Source organism: Ahaetulla prasina, chromosome 1 (assembly GCF_028640845.1).
Source record: "Ahaetulla prasina isolate Xishuangbanna chromosome 1, ASM2864084v1, whole genome shotgun sequence".
Taxonomy (NCBI): Eukaryota; Metazoa; Chordata; class Lepidosauria; order Squamata; family Colubridae; genus Ahaetulla; species Ahaetulla prasina.
This window is the reverse complement of record NC_080539.1, coordinates 106,642,966-106,661,164: the sequence shown is the minus strand read 5'-3', so window position 1 is coordinate 106,661,164 and position 18,199 is coordinate 106,642,966. Positions and strand designations below refer to the sequence as shown.

The following is an 18,199-nucleotide window of genomic DNA, read 5'->3' as shown; positions in this document are numbered from 1 at the left end:
GCTCACTGAACAGGGAAGCACCTTATTCGGTGCGCCTCATGTGTGGGGTGCCGCAAGGGTCGATCCTCTCGCCTCTCCTGTTTAACATCTATATGAAGCTGCTGCGTGAGATCATCAGTGGTTTTGGGGTGAGATACCAATTGTACGCTGATGACACGCAGCTGTACTTTTCCACCCCAGGCCACCCCTATCAAAGTACTGTCCCGGTGTTTGGAAGCCGTACGGGTCTGGATGGGGAGGAACAGGCTCAAGCTTAATCCCTCCAAGACGGAGTGGCTGTGGATGCCGGCACCCCAGTACAGTCAGCTGCAGTTGCGGCTGTCTGTTGGGGCCGAGTCATTGGCCCCGAAGGAAAGGGTGCGCAACTTGGGCGTGCTCCTGGATGGACGGCTGTCTTTTGAAGACCATTTGACAGCCGTCTCCAGGAGAGCTTTTTATCAGGTTCACCTGATCCGCCAGTTGCGTCCCTTCCTGGACCGGGATGCCCTATGCACGGTCACTCATGCTCTCGTTACCTCTCGTTTGGACCATTGCAATGCTCTCTACATGGGGCTCCCCTTGAAGAGCACCCGGAGACTCCAGTTAGTCCAGAATGTGGCTGCGCGGGTTATTGAGGGAACAGTTCGAAGCTCCCATGTAACACCTATCCTGCGCAGACTGCACTGGCTGCCTGTTGTCTTCCGGGTGCGCTTCAAGGTGTTGGTTACTACCTTTAAAGCGCTCCATGGCTTAGGACCGGGATACCTACGGGACCGCCTACTGCCATCGTCTATCTCCCAACGACCGGTGCGTTCTCACAGAGAGGGACTCCTTAGGGTGCCGTCAGCCAAGCAATGTCGACTGGCGGCCCCCAGGGGGAGGGCCTTCTCTGTGGGAGCTCCTACCCTGTGGAACGAACTTCCCCCTGGACTTCGACAATTACCTGACCTCAGGACCTTTCGCTGCGAACTTAAAACTTATTTATTTTGTCTTGCTGGACTGGCTTGAATTTTTAATATTTTAAATTGATTTTATGGGTTTTAAATTTTTGTAATTTTATAGGGAGATATTTTATTTAAGGCCAATTGAATAAGTTTTTTAAGGGTTGTTTTTATTATTGTATGTGTAGTTTTTGTTTTTATTTTGGCTGTGCACCGCCCTGAGTCCTTCGGGAGAAGGGCGGTATACAAATTAAAATATTATTATTACTATTATTATTATTATTATTATTATTATTATTATTATTATTATTATTATTATTATTCATATGTTTTGTGAATCTCTAACCAATACTAATATCCCTCATCCCATTGCTACAGTTTATTTAACTTAGTGGAGTTATTTTATAATCCTGTAATTGTTTGCCAGACTCTGTACGAATTTAAAGTCCCAGCCAGTGATGACTCAAGAACAATCAAACTCTTTATGTTGATGTGGTATAAAATGGACTCTAATTCCTATATATACGATATTAATATTTGAGGATGGGCTCAAATATGTTCTCACTGCTATAATTTCCAAGCTAGCAATACCTGCTGTTAAAATGAGGTTGATGTATCACAGATTTTGTGATAATAGCTTCTTTTACTGCTTTGTTTTGGCATTTCCAGTCAAATAGACTGGACATGCCATCACATTTCTCTTCAAAGAAAAAGCTAATAGTCTGTCCTTTTTTCAATGATTGTATTCATTAATCAATGTTATGATTGGATTTGCATGTTTTAATGGGAAATAGTTCTTACTTGCCGTCATGTCCTTTGCTTAAGATGAATATGAATGAAATGTTTGTGAAAGCATATAATCGGGCACAAATGGTGTACAGTGACATGCTTTTGCAAGGAAAAATCATAACAAGATATGACAGCAGGGTGCCATTTTATCCACTAATTATTTTTTCCCCACCAGCTTCAAATTTACTGAAGCAGATTTAAAACTCCAAGAGAGAGCTGATTATATACTTGACCACTGGAACAATTTTGAAAAAAATGGACTGGTTTTCAGCATAAATCCCACTAAGACATAATGGACTTGCCTTTGTTGGTGGTGTTCTTCCATGACTGTACTGACTATCATATTTGCTTACCTAAAACTAAAATGTTCAGTCTTTTTTCCCCACCCTTTTTTCTTTTGCTGTTAATTGTAGTAATCTTTACAGTAACTTGGTTTTCTGTATGCTTCTGTTTTATCTTAGATTATAGATGGCATTCAGACTCTTCAGAACACAATCATAGAAAAAGATAATAGGCTCTCCAAAGCAATGATTCATTATGGCTCTTTCCATGTCACCCTCTTAGTGATGCATCTGTCCAATGAAGAAGCAATTAGCAAGTATGTGTTTCATTCTGAAATCAAATGTTGTTTTAAAACCTGTTTTGTTTAGGATAGAATGGAAAAAGAATGACAATTGAATAGGAGTAGAAACAATTAATTATTTTAATATTAATTATGACATCAATTACCTACCCAGTAACCATTATACATTATTAATATGGATTTCTGTAATCCAGGAAGGGAATGAATAGTTACTGTTAGAACTAACACATACTTAGTAACTATGTGAAGTGATAGGCTCCTCATTGATGTGGTAGCACTGTACGTTAATACTGTACACATAAATAGTGACATTTAAACTTACCTGGTGAAAATCTAGAAATGGGCACAATTAAATGCTGAGAAGAGCTTGTCTTTGAGATTCCGTAGTGGCAGTAAGAGCACTAGGTGTCACTTTTTCTCCACATTTATTATATTCATATATTGCTGCCCAACTATTCCATTTAGAGTAACCTGGATTCTTTTGAGAAAATATGAGTGGGACAGGCACCCTGGATGAATTTGTGGGTATCTTAGTAGATACCCACAAATTTGTATCCAACTTTGGGTTGGATACAGGGGTAAAATGTAAAATTTGTTACTACCGGTTCTATGGGCTTGGTAGGGGGGGTAATGTGACTGAATGGGCGTGGACAACTTTTTTTTTTTTTACTTTTAAAAGCATTTTTTCAACAACCTCATCAGCTGAAGAGGTTGTTAAAAATGCTTTTAAAAGCCTGTGATGACCAGGCAACTCAGCTGGGATCGCCAGAGGGAAAAAAGCTTTTAAAGGGTTCTGACGATCCCAGCTGAGTTGCCTGATCACCAGAATCTTTTAAAAACATTTTTTCTACAATCTCTTCGCCTGAAGAACTTGTAGAAAACATGCTAGAAGCATCTCTCTGGGAAAGGATGTAATGCTCCTTGCTTTTAAGAATTCAGTAATGTGCTTTTGCCTGAAGAGAGCCAGCCCTTTTTAATAAAGTTCATTCACCTACTTTCTAACCTTGGATGAGAAGGTGGTGACAAATTAGCTTTGGCCTAAATGAAACAGGTTATCCAGATTCTTCACAGTCAAAATTTAGGCCTGATAATAGGACAGAAATGGCATAGGTTACTCTGGTTGATAATCTTTGTCTATTCAAGCTAGATTTTAACTTTCTAGTGAGCATACACTGTACTTAATGTTGATGGCACCATTAAAGTCCACTTGCATACTTTTCATACACGGTTGCACTTGGCTGTGGGCCTATGAATTTTGACCAGAAAAAAATAGTTAAACTGTTTTTGGGAACTTTGTGTTCAGCTCTGACTTTTCACAAAGCAGCTAATAGCTTTAGTTTAGCAAAAATAAATCATGTGGTAAATTGGAGGATATAATGAGTCTATGGCTGAACCTTTCAACATAACTGTGCTAAAAGCCAAAACATTTCCATTTACTTGCTTCCAGTAATTTTAGCTGTGATCTTAAATCCTACAGTTAGCAGATGTTGAATACACTATTGATCTGCAGCAAAATTTACTTTTAACACAGCTTTAAGTTAACAATGAAAAAAGTGAAAAACTTTCATTTCTGACATAAGCAGTCAGTCTGTTAAACATTAAATTTTATTTAATGATTTAGTTAAAAAAAACAAGCACTGCTTATAAAGACTTGCTTTGCTGCATCCACTTCTTTTCTATTCTTTCTCCCTTTTCCTGCAATTTCTTTGTCTCCTCATAATTCAGTTTATGCTTGTGCACTCATTATTTCTGAATGTTCTTTCAGTGCCAACTTGAAGTTCTGTATTCTCTAGCAGGAGTAGTGAAATATGCAAATGACCACTTAAAAATATTGAATATGGAGTTTCATCCTTCACTAATTAAAAAGGGGGTCATATGGAAACAGGTCTTCTCCTTCACTCTGTGTCTCAGCATACCATCAATTACTGAAAGCCAGTGCAGCATCTGAAATACACCATTGCTTCTGGAGATATATCTCCAATGCAAATGAAACCTATGTTTATGAGTTTATTGTTAAATAAACTCTCTCTCTCTCTTCACTTACTGTAAAATTGGCAGCAGAATTCCTTTGCATGTGCTGTGCTAAATATACCACCTAAAAGTGGTATATTTTCCAACACCTTTATATTGGTCAACTATACTTCTAGCCTTTTTTCCTCTGCCATCAAATAAAAAGTTCTTCCATTTCTGAATCTGATAGCACCTCTTCTCTATGCCCCATATTTTTTATTTTGATAGCCATCCAATTTTATAAAATGATCACCATTTTATAAAAGTTTGGATAATGGCCTTAGTCTTCTTTGACACTTACTATCTCAGATGTTTGTATAGCGTTACTAATATAATTACCATATTTTTCACAGCAGTCACTCAAAGGTTATCTAAACATCTTGCTATCTTTTCATCCAGCGGGAATGTTACAGTATCATCTGGCTAGATATGTTTTCGGTAATTGATTCATTCCAGGAAAAGTTCAGCTGTCCAACCAGCTCATTTTTTATCTTTTGTTACCCTTATCTGAGAGGAACCTGCAAATAGTTATTTCTTGTGGCCTTGACCTTGTATTATCTTAACAGTAGTTTCTCCAATAAGTACATTATATATACTGGTACTTCAATTATAATAGGAGTTCAGGATGACAGCTTGCTTGTTTGTTAAGCCTAACATAGTGTCACTTGAAATATTGACTTGAGTGATTTACCTGGATTTGACTTTTGTCTTTTTATCAAGTGGTTTATAGATATGGTGATTAAATTTTCTTGGAAAACAAAAAACAATCTGAAAAAGGGAATATCTGAAAAAAGTTCATGAGGGTTTTTTCTTTTTAGAAAAAATGGTTTATGTTTATAACTTTACAAAGGAAAGTTTGAATAAAAAAAGAGTAAATAATTAAATAAATCTAAGGGATAGCTTTTTGAAAATGTTCACTGCCGAAAAAATAGAAAGAAAATAAAATACCTCAAAAATCCATGTTACCTTTCAGAATCTTCAAAGTACATTCCAAGATCACATAGCGTGGACAAAAGGTAATAGATGCTAGCTGGGTCACCAGCATGATAAGTTTCTGTTGTAATGTGAAATCTAGTTAACTCCAAGCATCACAATTCTCTAGCAGAACTAGAAGCAGAAGTGAAAATCATTCATGCTTTGCTTTTGTGGTTGCTGTCAGCAAATGAATCAGCTATTGCTTAGTTTAGAGACTGGCAATTGAAGATCTCTGAGACAGTTAAGTCTGTAGGACAGCTAAGAACCATTTGCATATACAGGGTAGAAAGTGATTGGGAGAAAGTTGGCTGGGTGGCTGAAAGCATAGATAATGTTTAAGAAAGTATAAAGAATAGTATATTCCTCTGCTAATATATACCTCTTTTTTGGATATCAAGACCAAGATATCAACTTATTAGTGTTCATGCAACTTGATAATTATTATTTTTTACTTACTTAGAAATTATAAATCTGGTGTGAGTGAGTTTTGGAGCTTACTCCATTCTTGGTTGGGAGAGCTGTATATAAACCATTATTTGTTGGTTTCTTCGCCATGTACTACTTACTTGTTCACACGTGCAATCCAGCCAGTTACTCTTATGCAGACCCTCCTTATCAGAGAATGGGAAGAAAAGCCACTCTGATGTGGCTGGTTCCTATACTTGTGATGGATTGAAATAAAGGGCTGCCTTTACTACAGAAACTAACCAACCCCTGCCTCTTTCCTTAGCATATAGGCAGTGAAAGGCCTTAAGTTTCTTCATAGAATCTAATATTTGAAACAATATTGTGGAGAAAGAGTTGCTGTATGTGAACTAAGCCTCGAAACAGTCATCTTACTGCATTTATATTCCAACTTTTTCTAAAAACTCAGAATATTTTTTAAATTTTATGGGAATTTATAAAATCTCCCCCACTTCCTTTTCTATCTCCCATAATAGCAACCTTTTAAAGTTGGTTATGAGACCCATCCAGACTCCCTGGTCAAGGTGGGATTAAAATAGAATTTTTTTATTGGCCAAGTATGATTGAACACACAAGGAATTTGTCTTGGTGCATATGCTCTCAGTGTACATAAAAGAAAAGATACCTTAATCAAGATTGGGTCTTTGTAGTTCAAATCCAAGAGCTTATCCGTTATCCAGGCTTACTGCTTCCTGTTTTGTTTTCTTGTTCTTTTTCCTATGAAATCCATGATTTTACAACAGTAATTTTAAAGCTGTGTTCTAAGAAACAGTTATTATTTTGCTGCCCTTCTCAATGAATTGTAGTGAGCATGTTTCCTTGAAAACCAGTTCCTAGCTGTTGATTCTTTCCTGTACTGTAGCGTGTTGCTATGGGAGATTATTAAATTTATTTATAGGCACAGTTATACATTGAAATAATATGGCTTGAAAAGTGTGACATATGTGATCTCCAGGACATGTCATGGGAGCCTCTACAATTCACATCAATATTGTAGCAAAGCCCTTCAGAGTTCACAGTAGACAAAAAGGAGTGGAAAGAGAAAGCTAGAAAGTGATTAATTTAAAGGAAATGGTTGTCAGAACATATATATGCCTAATTTGTATTGATTGTGTTCCTTGTTAGTATCCCGGGCCACAGTTATGGCTTTAGTAGGCTATCTTGGTAATTATTAAAGGAACTAATTGCATATCTAACCATTTCTTTGCTTAAGGCATACTTTGAGTCAAAATGCATTTTTACAGTACAAAGTATGAAAGGAAAGATGCTTGCTTAAAAGGTAGTTACTGCCACCTAGTGATAGTTATGTGAATACAATGGCAACAATAACAACAACAAAGGTTTTAAAGACCTTAATAGGCTTAATAAGGTTGAAATCTTAATGATGCCTACTGGCAGGAAATCCCATTAATTATTTTTTAAGCTGTATTGTGCTTTAATCTTATCCTTTTCTCACCAGAATAATACTGAACTATAAGATTTCAAAAACCAGGGTCCTGACCCAAGCTTAACCATATCATTTTGTAATTTGCTTTGTATCCAACTCTCCCAAGTCCTAGTTTGATTTTTTATTTCATCCGTAACACTGAAAGAACAAGAATTGAAAAAGAAAAACAGTGCAAGACAGATGAGTTAAATTTTATTATTTTTTTCTATGGCAAAAAATGTCAGAGACCAGGGATAAAATGCTCCCGGTTCGGACTGGATCGCCTGATCCAGTAGTGATGGCAGTGGGTGGTTCGAGAACCGGTAGTAAAAATCCCTGCCCCCACCCCCTACCCCATGCACAGCTAAGCCTCGCAATCATCAGAGGTGTTTTTTTTTCTTTTAAAAGCATTTTTTCTTCGGCCAAAAAATACTTTTAAAAGAAAAAAAAAGCCTCTGATGATCGCACGGTTCAGCTGGGATTGTCAGAACCCTTTAAAAGCATTTTTTTTACAATCTCTTCGGCTGAAGAGGTTGTAGAAAAAAATGCTTTTAAAAGTTAAAAAAAAAAAGTTGGCCACTCCCACCCAGTCACATTACACCCCCCTACCAAGCCACGCCCACAGAACAGGTAGTAACAAATTTTACATTTCACCCCTGTCATAGACATATTGCATTAGGCAACTTGATCTGATTGCCCTGCACAGCGACACTCCTTAGTAGCAGTACAGGAGCTGAGATAGAGGCCCCGGGGTCTTCAAGAGTCTAGTCTGCTGTCAGTTCCTCTGGGCCTTTACTTCAGTCCCAGCACCGCTGCTGGCAAGGAGTGCCACCTCAAGCCTCACACCACTGCCTGCCACCACAACCCAAAGCTCCTGCTGCCCTGTGCTCTCCAGGCTCTGCTGCTCCCGGCTGATCTTTGCTGTCTTCTCCTGCTGACAAGGCATAGTTGGCCTAGCCCTACACGAGGCAGCTGTTGGTTACCCCAGGCCTTCCTAAGGCCACTCACACAACTCTCCAAATAGCATGCACCATTCTTGTGTTGCTTTGAGAGGCTTCTGAGGCCTTCTGAAACCTTGTGAAAAGGCCGCGCTCATCATTCTCCAAATAACGCATGCTGGTTCTTGCAGTGCTTCAGAAGGCCTTCCAAAAACTTCTGAGATCTTCCAAAGCAGCACGACAACATTGAATGCTATTCGGACAATGACAATCCCATTTTTTAAAGCGATGCAAGTGGCCTCGTGAAGAAGGAAGGCCTGGTGTGGCCAGCAGCTGCCTTGGGTAGGGCCAGGCTTTGCATTCCTTGTCAGCAGAGGGAGGAAGACAGCACAGGTCAACTAGGCACAGCAGGCTTCAGAGGGAGGCAGCCGGTGAGATTGCTAGAAGCCCAAGCCTCTATTTCAGCCTCAGCATTTCTGCCACCACTGACTTTGTATATAATATACATATGGATGAAGACTATTGCTTGACATAGTGTAAGCCGCCCTGAGTCTTCGGAGAAGGGCGGGATATAAATGCAAATTAAAAAAAAACAAAAACACTGAGGAGTGTCAGTGTGCAAAGTGGCCAAAAAGGCAGAAATGGGGGGTGGGGTAAGCAAGGGAGGAATTGAAGCATCCTGCAATCCTAATTTTTTGTGAGCTGCAAAGCACTCAAATTCTGATCATGTGACCTTGGGGACACTGCAATGGCCATAACTCTGGGAACTGGCTGTAACTATTGTTCATTGAGTGCTGCTATGACTTTGGTCACAGAACCAATGACCATTAAGCCAGAACTACCTGTAGCAAATCAATGTAGTGATTGTATGTATTACATCAGATAGCTAGATGATAGATTGATAGATTAATATATATATGTATATATATATTATTTTCTTTCTGATAGTGGTGTTGGTGCTTTCTTGGAGAGTGGAGGTTTAATTGAAGAATTACTGCAAGGAAAGCCTTTGAATTTATCTTTTCAAGGTACTGATCACTTCAGAAATCAAATTGGATTTGTAAAGTTGACTGAGGGTGATAACACAACCACGCTTTTAAAGATAGCAGGTAAATCTTTTTTAATATTTTAATATATTTTAATATATTTTAATATTATTATAAAATAATATTTTTTTTCAAACTATGTTCTTTAGATGTAGCTGCTATATTAGTCCTTGAGCAAGAAATTGGCATCATTAACATGCAAGGATTTCTACGTGTCACTCTCACTCTAAGGACATCAATGGCAAGGCTAGCAAGAGACAGAACAAACTGGGATTCTGTGCATTCTGAGACAAAGAAGTAAATATATGGAATCAGAACCCAGAGTGAGATATTTTTCTGACTTGAAGTAAAAGACAAGATGCACCTCCAAATGAGATATAAGTTTTGCCGGTTGCTTAAGAGTAAAGAAAACAGTTATTACTTCAAGTGTATCAAGGAAGTAGAGTTCATAGCTTAAACATTAGTGGAGGTTTGTAGTTGGTATCTTTTTATTTTTATTTTTTTCTTGTGAAAGTGGGGGATGTGTAAAATTTCTGTAGGATTTATTTCATGTTCTACATACATATTGATATTTGTCAGAGGATGTAAAATTCATGAAGGTAGGGAAAGGAATTCATGGGAAAGGAAGGTTCAATGGTAAAAGTAGTGTCAATGATACCATGTTTCCATGAAAATAAGACCCTGTTTTATATTTTTTTGAACCCTGAAATAAGTGCTTGACCTTATTGCTATGCACTCAAAAGCACAATTGGGCTTAATATCGGGATGTCTTATTTTGGGGAAACGGGTATGATTTTGTTTGACATTCATCCTTTGGTGATGGCAATACTGCTTTTAGGCCAATATCTTATAAAGTTTGATTGCAATTACAATTTTGGTTGGCCACTGAATACAGCACTTTGACTAAATAACACAGATTTATGGAGGAAGAAATTATCTCTGGCAAGTGATCAGGATGGCTACAAACAATTTTCAGAATGAGATGTCATGTACCACTTGCTAAGAAAAGCAGGGAGAAAGTAAAGCCTATATGCATTTCTTGGGAATTGCCCCATGATTTTTGCTAGGTATATGAGAAATTAGAAATTGTAGGCATTAGATCCAATTGAATGGAACTTAAAATGGGAGAAATACAAAATGTGGTATTAAAAAACAGAAACCATCTGATAAAGCAAAGTGTTGGAAAAATAAATTAACAAAAAGATCTTAGTCTTGGAGTAAACGCCTGGAGTTTGACATTGTCCTTTTAGACTGTTCCCCAAATTCCAATCATTTCTTGAAAAGTTTTGCTTTAAGACATTATTAGATGCAATGAATGTTCTTTTGTGCTCGAAGGAATGTGAAGTCGTACCATGCCTGAATATTGTGTGACTCACATTAGGAGAATTTTTCAAAGTTGCAAAGGCCACAGCCATCTTGGTTATGTTTTGCATAGCTCAATTTAAGATTCACAGGCGTTCTATGTATTTCTCTAATTTCCAAATGATTAGTATGAAACTGGAGGATGGAGATGGGGGCAGTTTTAGTAGCATTGAAAACATTCTCAGGGAGAATGAGATAAACATGTTGTTCCACTCATGGAAAATAAAATACACATCCTTCGAAATAAATCAGGACTTATTTAGAAAGGGAGCATTTTTCCAAGTTGGACCTTGGTAGCCAAAAAAAGTATTTCCAGTTTTAACTCAAAAGATTCTAGTATTGCATATTGCAATACTTAAACATTATTAAATTTTGTAGCATTATATCTCTTTGATATGACAGCCAATTTTATACAGTGGATAAGATACGAGGTTATAAAATTGGGGATCATGCGTTCAACATCTTAGGCATAAAAGCTGGTTGGGTAACTTTCGGCCAGACACTCTCCCTCAACCTTAGGAAGAAGACATTGGCAAACCACTTCCGAAATTTTGCCAAGAAAATGTTCCAAGCAGTTGTCAGGTGTCAATGACTTGAAAGCACAAATAGCAAGAGCATCCTTGTATTTTAATTTTAAATCTCTAAACAAAATGTTTCTAGGAGCAATAACTAATAATCAATTATGAGAAAAACACAAAAATAAATACCAAACATTCTAATGGTCCTTTGTTCTACCCAGTTATATATATGACGTCATGAAATATCTCATGTTGTGCAACATTTTTCCTGACAACTGTATTTCTAGAAATTCACACAGTTAAAAAGTAGGTTCAAGATCTCCGTTACCATTAACTTTTTAAATGGCTTAGCCAAATGAAAATCTGATTAATTTATATGACATTGTCAAGTGATTTGAAACGGGGTGCATGCAAGAAACTAATTAAACATCACACAGCTGAATATATTCTGCATGGAGAAGTGGGAAAGCAGTCAATATCAAAAACTGATAGACACTGATAATAAATGCTTACTTGAGTTTGCTTTTGCCAAAGGAGCCAAGGAGCTTTTTCCACAAAAGGAAATTCATATGTTAATTTTTTAAAATAAGTCCATTTTTCATAGTTTTTGGTTTAGTTACATCATTTTATTTTTACATAGTTCTCGAATGAAAATGAGATATTGATATGCCTGCAAATATTAAAAAATGGAAAAAAAACTATACATGGGGTTACTTTTTTATAAATGTTTCTTGTTTCAGAACATTATGTGGATTAATCAAAAATAATAATAAAATTGAGCTTGATGAACCTGGAGCAGATTATGAAATCTACATTTTTATAGAGAAACCTATTGAAAAAATGCCAAACAGTCTAAGAAAACACCTGTTCTGACCCAGCCTTAGCAAGTAATGTTAAGCCACTTACTCACAAGTTAAAAACAAACCCTTTTTCAAACAGGGTGGAAACAGTCTTTTATTCATGTGGATAAACAAAAATCAAATGTAATTAGTCCCAACAGACCTGGCCAAGAAATCTGAATTGCTTGGTATATCCTAAAAGCGAAAGGTTGTCTGTGACAGCCGGTCACTCCCAAACCCCAACTATTTATTTCCCATCCAGGGAGGGGCTGGCTAGCATCCACGTCTGCTTTTCCTTGAGAGATGGCTTTTTGTTTTCCTTTGCTCTGCTCTGCTCTCCTTTCCTTTCCGCGCATATGTGTATCTGGGATGAGTCCCATCTGTGCCTGCCCCTCACTCAACTCAGGCCCCGAAGACAGCTGCTTCTCCACCTGGGGGAGACAGAAGGCCCTGTCTCTGCCTCTGATGCCGTTTCCTTATCAGAGCCTTCCAAAGGCTCCAAAGCTGGCCCAGGCTCTCCCTCCTCCTCCTCCTCCTCCTCCTCCTCCTCCTCCTCCTCCTCCTCCTCATCTGACTCTGCAGCTAGCTCTGCTGGCAGTCGACGGGCCACAACAATACCTTAGATTTTCTTTCAGGATCTTTCCCCATAGATCAGAATGATTAGTGAGCTCTAGAGGAATAATTTCACTATGATTAAAACTTGAACTGTCTGCCACATTATTGCCCCTTTTTTTGTTCTCTTATTTTTATTACTTTCCTCAGGAACAAATGTAACTGTTTTGGGAAATGCATTGCCAATATTTGTATAGACTTTTGAATCTCAAAGTCATTTACTAAGTTTTAGAGCTATTTTAATTTGTGGCACAGCCAACAGCCTCACTCCTCTCATTCTTCCGCACTGCATGAGGATGCTCATGGTTTATCTCAGGGTGTCCAAGGAAAAAAGTTTCAAGTTTCAAAAGGGAGACGAGGAAAGGACCATCTGCAAGGAGATTCCAAGAAAATTAATGGCCCAGCCATTGTACTTCCTCCCATCTTCCTGCCTCTAGCACTGTTTTCTTTTGTAAATGGGGAAAAAGTCATTAATGATTACATATGGGAGAGAAGTAGATGGGAATCCCAAGGAGTAAGCAGGTCCTTTGCCAGTGGGAAGCCAGCTGTTTAAAATGTGGAAGGAGCCAAAGAAATCTTTCTGCATCCATACACTTTGCTTCGGAATCCAGAACTCATCTGAAACTTGCATACGGCTCTGTTTTCTTTCTTTTTCAATTTGAATGTATTTTTTTTCACTTGCTCTTTCTTCTGTTTCATTCCTCTCCCCTCCTTCCCCTCCATTTAATTAATTTAAAAACCAGGCTTATTCTCTTACGTTCTTGATTACTTTCCTAAAAATTGCAAGAGAAGGGGAAAAGTTATTGAAAATGTAACTTCAGTTTTTTATAACTTACTGACCACAAGACACAGAAAATCTGTTAGGGATTCTCTCTGTGGTTTTATCGCTAACTATTTCTGGTCTTTGTTGATGAAATTGTTAATCTCAAATTCCCCCTTCCTGTTTTTTTGCACATGAATACTCTGTTGCTAACTTTGCCTCTGGTAGGATGTAGTTGGCTAGATTTCTGCCTACTTGATATATATATATATTTCTATAACTAAAATTTATTTCTGTTAAAGCAACCAAACCTGCTTCAATAGACTTTGCATAGAGTGGGCCGCACACTTTAGGAACACAAGTCATTTCCTCCAACAGATGCATCTATTCTACATGGCTTTCGGATACATCTCATAAAAACAAATATATATTATTATACGTAATCTGTTTTTGCCTATTTGTTATCTTTTGTGAGCAAAAGAAACATTGCCAACATGGTGACATCATGTCATGTGTTTTCTTTACTAGATATTTTCACAGACAACCCCTCCCCCACATTTTATTGCTTCTCTTAGTATAACATTCTGCATTGTGTTTATCTAATCCCAATATACTGTTATGACAATTATATTATTTTAACTGTTAGGATTATTGTTTCATTTTTGTAAAAAAAGAGTTATTAGGTTGCCTATTGTTTATTACTGCACCAAAGCGGTTTAGAGGAAGAACAATATAAAGAAATGACAGGAAATGAGAGCAGTTAAGGTCAGCCAACAAGCAGATTATTTGAATTTAATTAGATACTAATCTTGTGCTGGCGTTGTTCAGGTTGCTAATAACATCTAGCTTTTCCAGAGAAACTTGTGTAAATTTTGGCAGTGAGTCTAATCAAATAATTTTGAAGTAAAAGTTCACACACAAAGCAGGCCTTCAGCATGCATACATATTGTATACACTGTAACTATTGTGCATCAGTTTGAGTATCATACTATACACAAAATAAGTCTAATAATATTTTTATTTGTTCCTAATGTGTTTCTAAATACGTTTATTTAATAGGCTTTCTTTTTCCTGCCATGCCTATCATATTTTTTGTGAGTTAGATGCTGATTGTCTAAGAACAAATATCTCAGTAGCTGTTAATTGAACCAGGGGTTTTACTGAAAAAAATAATCAGTAAATAAATGAGGAACCTAAGTGCTTAGAAAAAAAATGAAACAAAATGGAATGGAATGAATCTCTTGGGATTCTAAATGCTGCTTCACAAAGAAATGGGTTTCTGGTCACAATGCAGAAATGTACACTTTAAAACTTACACAAACAGTAAAATATGATAATAGAAATCACCTAGCTTTTGTGCTGTTAATATAGAAAAAGTAATTTTATCCTAGATTGCTGTTAATTAGAATAAATAATTGGACAGATACTGTGGTTCCTTAAACAGTGAATTTGTCAAATTTCAACAGTGTCAAATGGGACTAAGCTTAGAGGGCAGCTTGACGAGTCTAGAAAGAAAGCCCTGTGAGAAAAGTAGGCTAAATCCCATCCTTTATCTATTCCTCATTGAGCTTTCTTTCCAGACTTAAAAAGAGTGCACGCGCACATGCGCACACACACTTTTATTCATAGTGCTGCATTTTTTGCTATTAATTAGGCTCTCACACACACAAACACACAACATACATTTTAATAAACTTTCTCAAAATCAGTCAAGGTCAGTGAAGTGCTGCCACCTGCTGTTACACAGCTGTGACATTTGGTGCATTAGCACCTCAACACCTATAAGTGAAGCTTTTAAAAAAAATCTCACGTGCACTTTACAAAAAGGAAGGTAAAGGGAGAGTAATTGGAAATACATTTTCATACTATTAGGCTGTGAGAAAGCATTTATCTCAAACAATGATTTTTCTTTCCTTACCAAATTTCTGCTGAGTAAATCATTATCTCTTAGCCGTTTGCCTATGTTTTTAACTTGAGGCAATCATTCTAAAAATTTTCAGATTTCCAGAGAACTCAAACAAATTAATCATTTCATTTTCATTTCATTTCATTTATTCAAATTTATATACCGCCCTATCTCCCGAAGGACTCAGGGCGGTTCACAGGCACATAAAACATTTATATACAATTAAAATAACTATTAAAAAACTTATTCTATTGCCAAATATTAAAAATATAAATATAAATCTTAAAACCAAATTTAAACCCCTGTAAATTTAAAATCTAAATTTAAAATCTAAATTTAAAATCTAAATTTAAAATCTAAAATCTAAGCCAGTCCTGCACAGATGAATAAATCGTCTTAAGCTCATGACGGAAGGTTCGGAGGTCCGGAAGTTGACGGAGTCCTGGGGAGTTCGTTCCACAGGGTAGGAGCCCCACAGAGAAGGCCCTCCCCTGGGGCCGCCAGCGACACTGTTTGGCTGACGGCACCCTGAGGAGTCCCTCTCTGTGAGAGCGCACAGGTCGGTGAGAGGTATTCGGTAGCAGTAGGCGGTCCCGTAGATAACCCGGCCCTATGCCATGGAGCGCTTTAAAGGTGGTTACCAACACCTTGAAGCGCACCCGGAAGGCCACAGGTAGCCAGTGCAGTCTGCGCAGGATAGGTGTCATACGGGAGCCACGAGGGGCTCCCTCTATAACCCGCGCAGCCGCATTCTGAACTAACTGCAGCCTCCGGATGCCCTTCAAGGGGAGCCCCATGTAGAGAGCATTGCAGTAATCCAGGCGAGACGTCACAAGGCCGTGAGTGACCGTGCATAGGGCATCCCGGTCTAGAAAGGCGCAACTGGCGCACCAGGCGAACCTGGTAAAAGCTCTCCTGGAGACGGCTGTCAAATGATCTTCCAAAGACAGCCGCTCATCCAGGAGGACGCCCAAGTTGCGCACCCTCCATCGGGGCCAATGCCTCCCCCAACAGTCAGCCGAGGATTCAGCTGACTGTACCGGGATGCCGGCATCCACAGCCACTCTGTCTTGGAGGGATTGAGCTTGAGCTTGTTTCTCCCCATCCAGACCCGCACGGCCTCCAAGCACCGGGACAACACTTCGATAGCTTCGTTGGGGTGGCCCGTGTGAAAAGTACAGCTGGGTGTCATCAGCGCACAGCTGGTACCTCACACAAGCCACTGATGATCTCACCCAGCGGCTTCATATAGATGTTGAACAAAGGCGAGAGGATCGACCCCGCGGCACCCCACAAGTGAGGCGCCGCGAGCCGACCTCTGCCCCCGTCAACACCGTCTGCGACCGATCAGAGAGATAGGAGGAGAACCACCGATAAACGGTGCCTCCCACTCCCAATCCCCCCAATCGGCGCAGCAGGATACCATGGTCGATGGTATCAAAAGCCGCTGAGAGGTCTAACAGGACCAGGGCAGAGGAACATCCCCTATCCCTGGCCCTCCAGAGATCATCCACCAACGCGACCAAAGCCGTCTCAGTGCTGTAACCGGGCCGGAAGCCGGACTGGAACGGGTCTAGATAGACAGTTTCATCCAGGTGTAGGGGAAACTGATATGCCACCATACTCTCTACAACCTTCGCCGCGAAGCGAAGGTTGGAGACCGGACGATAATTACCTAAAACAGCCGGGTCCAGGGAAGGCTTCTTGAGGAGGGGTCTCACCACCGCCTCTTTCAAGGCGGCCGGGAAGACTCCCTCCACCAAAGAAGCACTTGTAATTGCCTGGAGCCAGCCTCGTGTCACCTCCTGAGTGGCCAGCACCAACCAGGAGGGGCACGGGTCCAGTAAACACGTGGTGGCATTCAACCTACCCAACAACCTGTCCATGTCCTCGGGAGCCACAGGGTCAAACTCATCCCATAAAATGTCACCAAGACCGCCCTCAGCCGTCTCACCCGCGTCACTACAATTCTGGTCCAAACCATCCCGAAGCTGAACGATTTTATCGTATAGATAACCGTTAAACTCCTCAGCACGTCCCTGCAACGGGTCATCCCGCTCCCCCTGATGTAAAAGGGAGCGAGTCACCCGAAACAGGGCGGCTGGGCGGTTATCTGCCGATGCAATGAGGGAGGAGGCGAGCTACGCCTCGCTTCCCTCAATGCCACTAGGTAAGTCCTAGTATAGGACTTCACTAGTGTCCGATCAGCCTCGAACGGCTAGACCTCCAGGAACTCTCTAGGCGCCTTCTCTGGCGCTCATCTCGCAGCTCCTCGGAGAACCAAGGAGCCGGTTGGGACCCGCGCCGGGTCAGAGGTCGCAAAGGCACGACTCGGTCTAAGGCCCCGCCGCGCCTGTTCCCAGGCCGCAACAAGTTCCTCAGCCGAGCCGTGAGCCAGACCCTCAGGAATGGCCCAAGCTCCGTCCGAACCCTCCGGTCCATCAGGCGCCTGGGACGGAACCAACGCATCGGCTCCGTCTCCCTGCGGTGGGGAGTAGCGGTCAGAAAGTCCAGGCGAAGAAGAGAGTGATCTGACCATGACAAAGGTTCAATGACTATTTCCTTCAAGTCCAGATCTCTCAACCACTGACCAGAGACAAAAATCAAGTCCAGAGTGCCACCCCCAATGTGAGTAGGGCCATCAACTACTTGGGTCAGGTCCAAGGCCGTCATGGAAGCCATGAACTCCCGAGCTGCTGTCGATGACAATCATTATATTAAGTGGGTAAGGAATCTTTTTTGCTTCCAAAAGCCACATTTTCTTAGAATGACTGAGACTGAAACAGGCAAGAGGTAGAATAGGGCTCAAATAATCTTCCTTTGTCTCGGTCATATTTTATTTTTCCTGTTTCATTGCTTCCTTGTTTGAAAATGTTGCATAAAACTATATGACTGGCTATCATTTTCATTATCAATGCATTTTTATGCATCTATAACCCAATCCTCTCTGATGTAGGAAATTTGAGGGCACAACAGATATTACCACAAGGTACAGATCAAATCTGTTGGACCTGAGTGAACTAAAAAGTAACCTAGAAAATGATTAATGA

The 18,199-nt window shown here is 39.8% G+C and overlaps 1 protein-coding gene across 4 annotated transcripts in view; it reads left to right on the top strand.

Annotated features, from left to right (window-relative positions):
• AKAP7 (A-kinase anchoring protein 7) overlaps positions 1-18,199 on the top strand; it is a 71,172-nt gene that overhangs the window by 13,306 nt on the left and 39,667 nt on the right. For all 4 annotated transcript variants that reach the window (XM_058171790.1, XM_058171800.1, XM_058171782.1 and 1 more), the window contains 2 exons: positions 2,171-2,307; positions 9,055-9,215. In XM_058171790.1, coding sequence (XP_058027773.1) covers positions 2,171-2,307; positions 9,055-9,215 — 298 coding nt within the window. The remainder of the gene's footprint in view (positions 1-2,170; positions 2,308-9,054; positions 9,216-18,199) is intronic.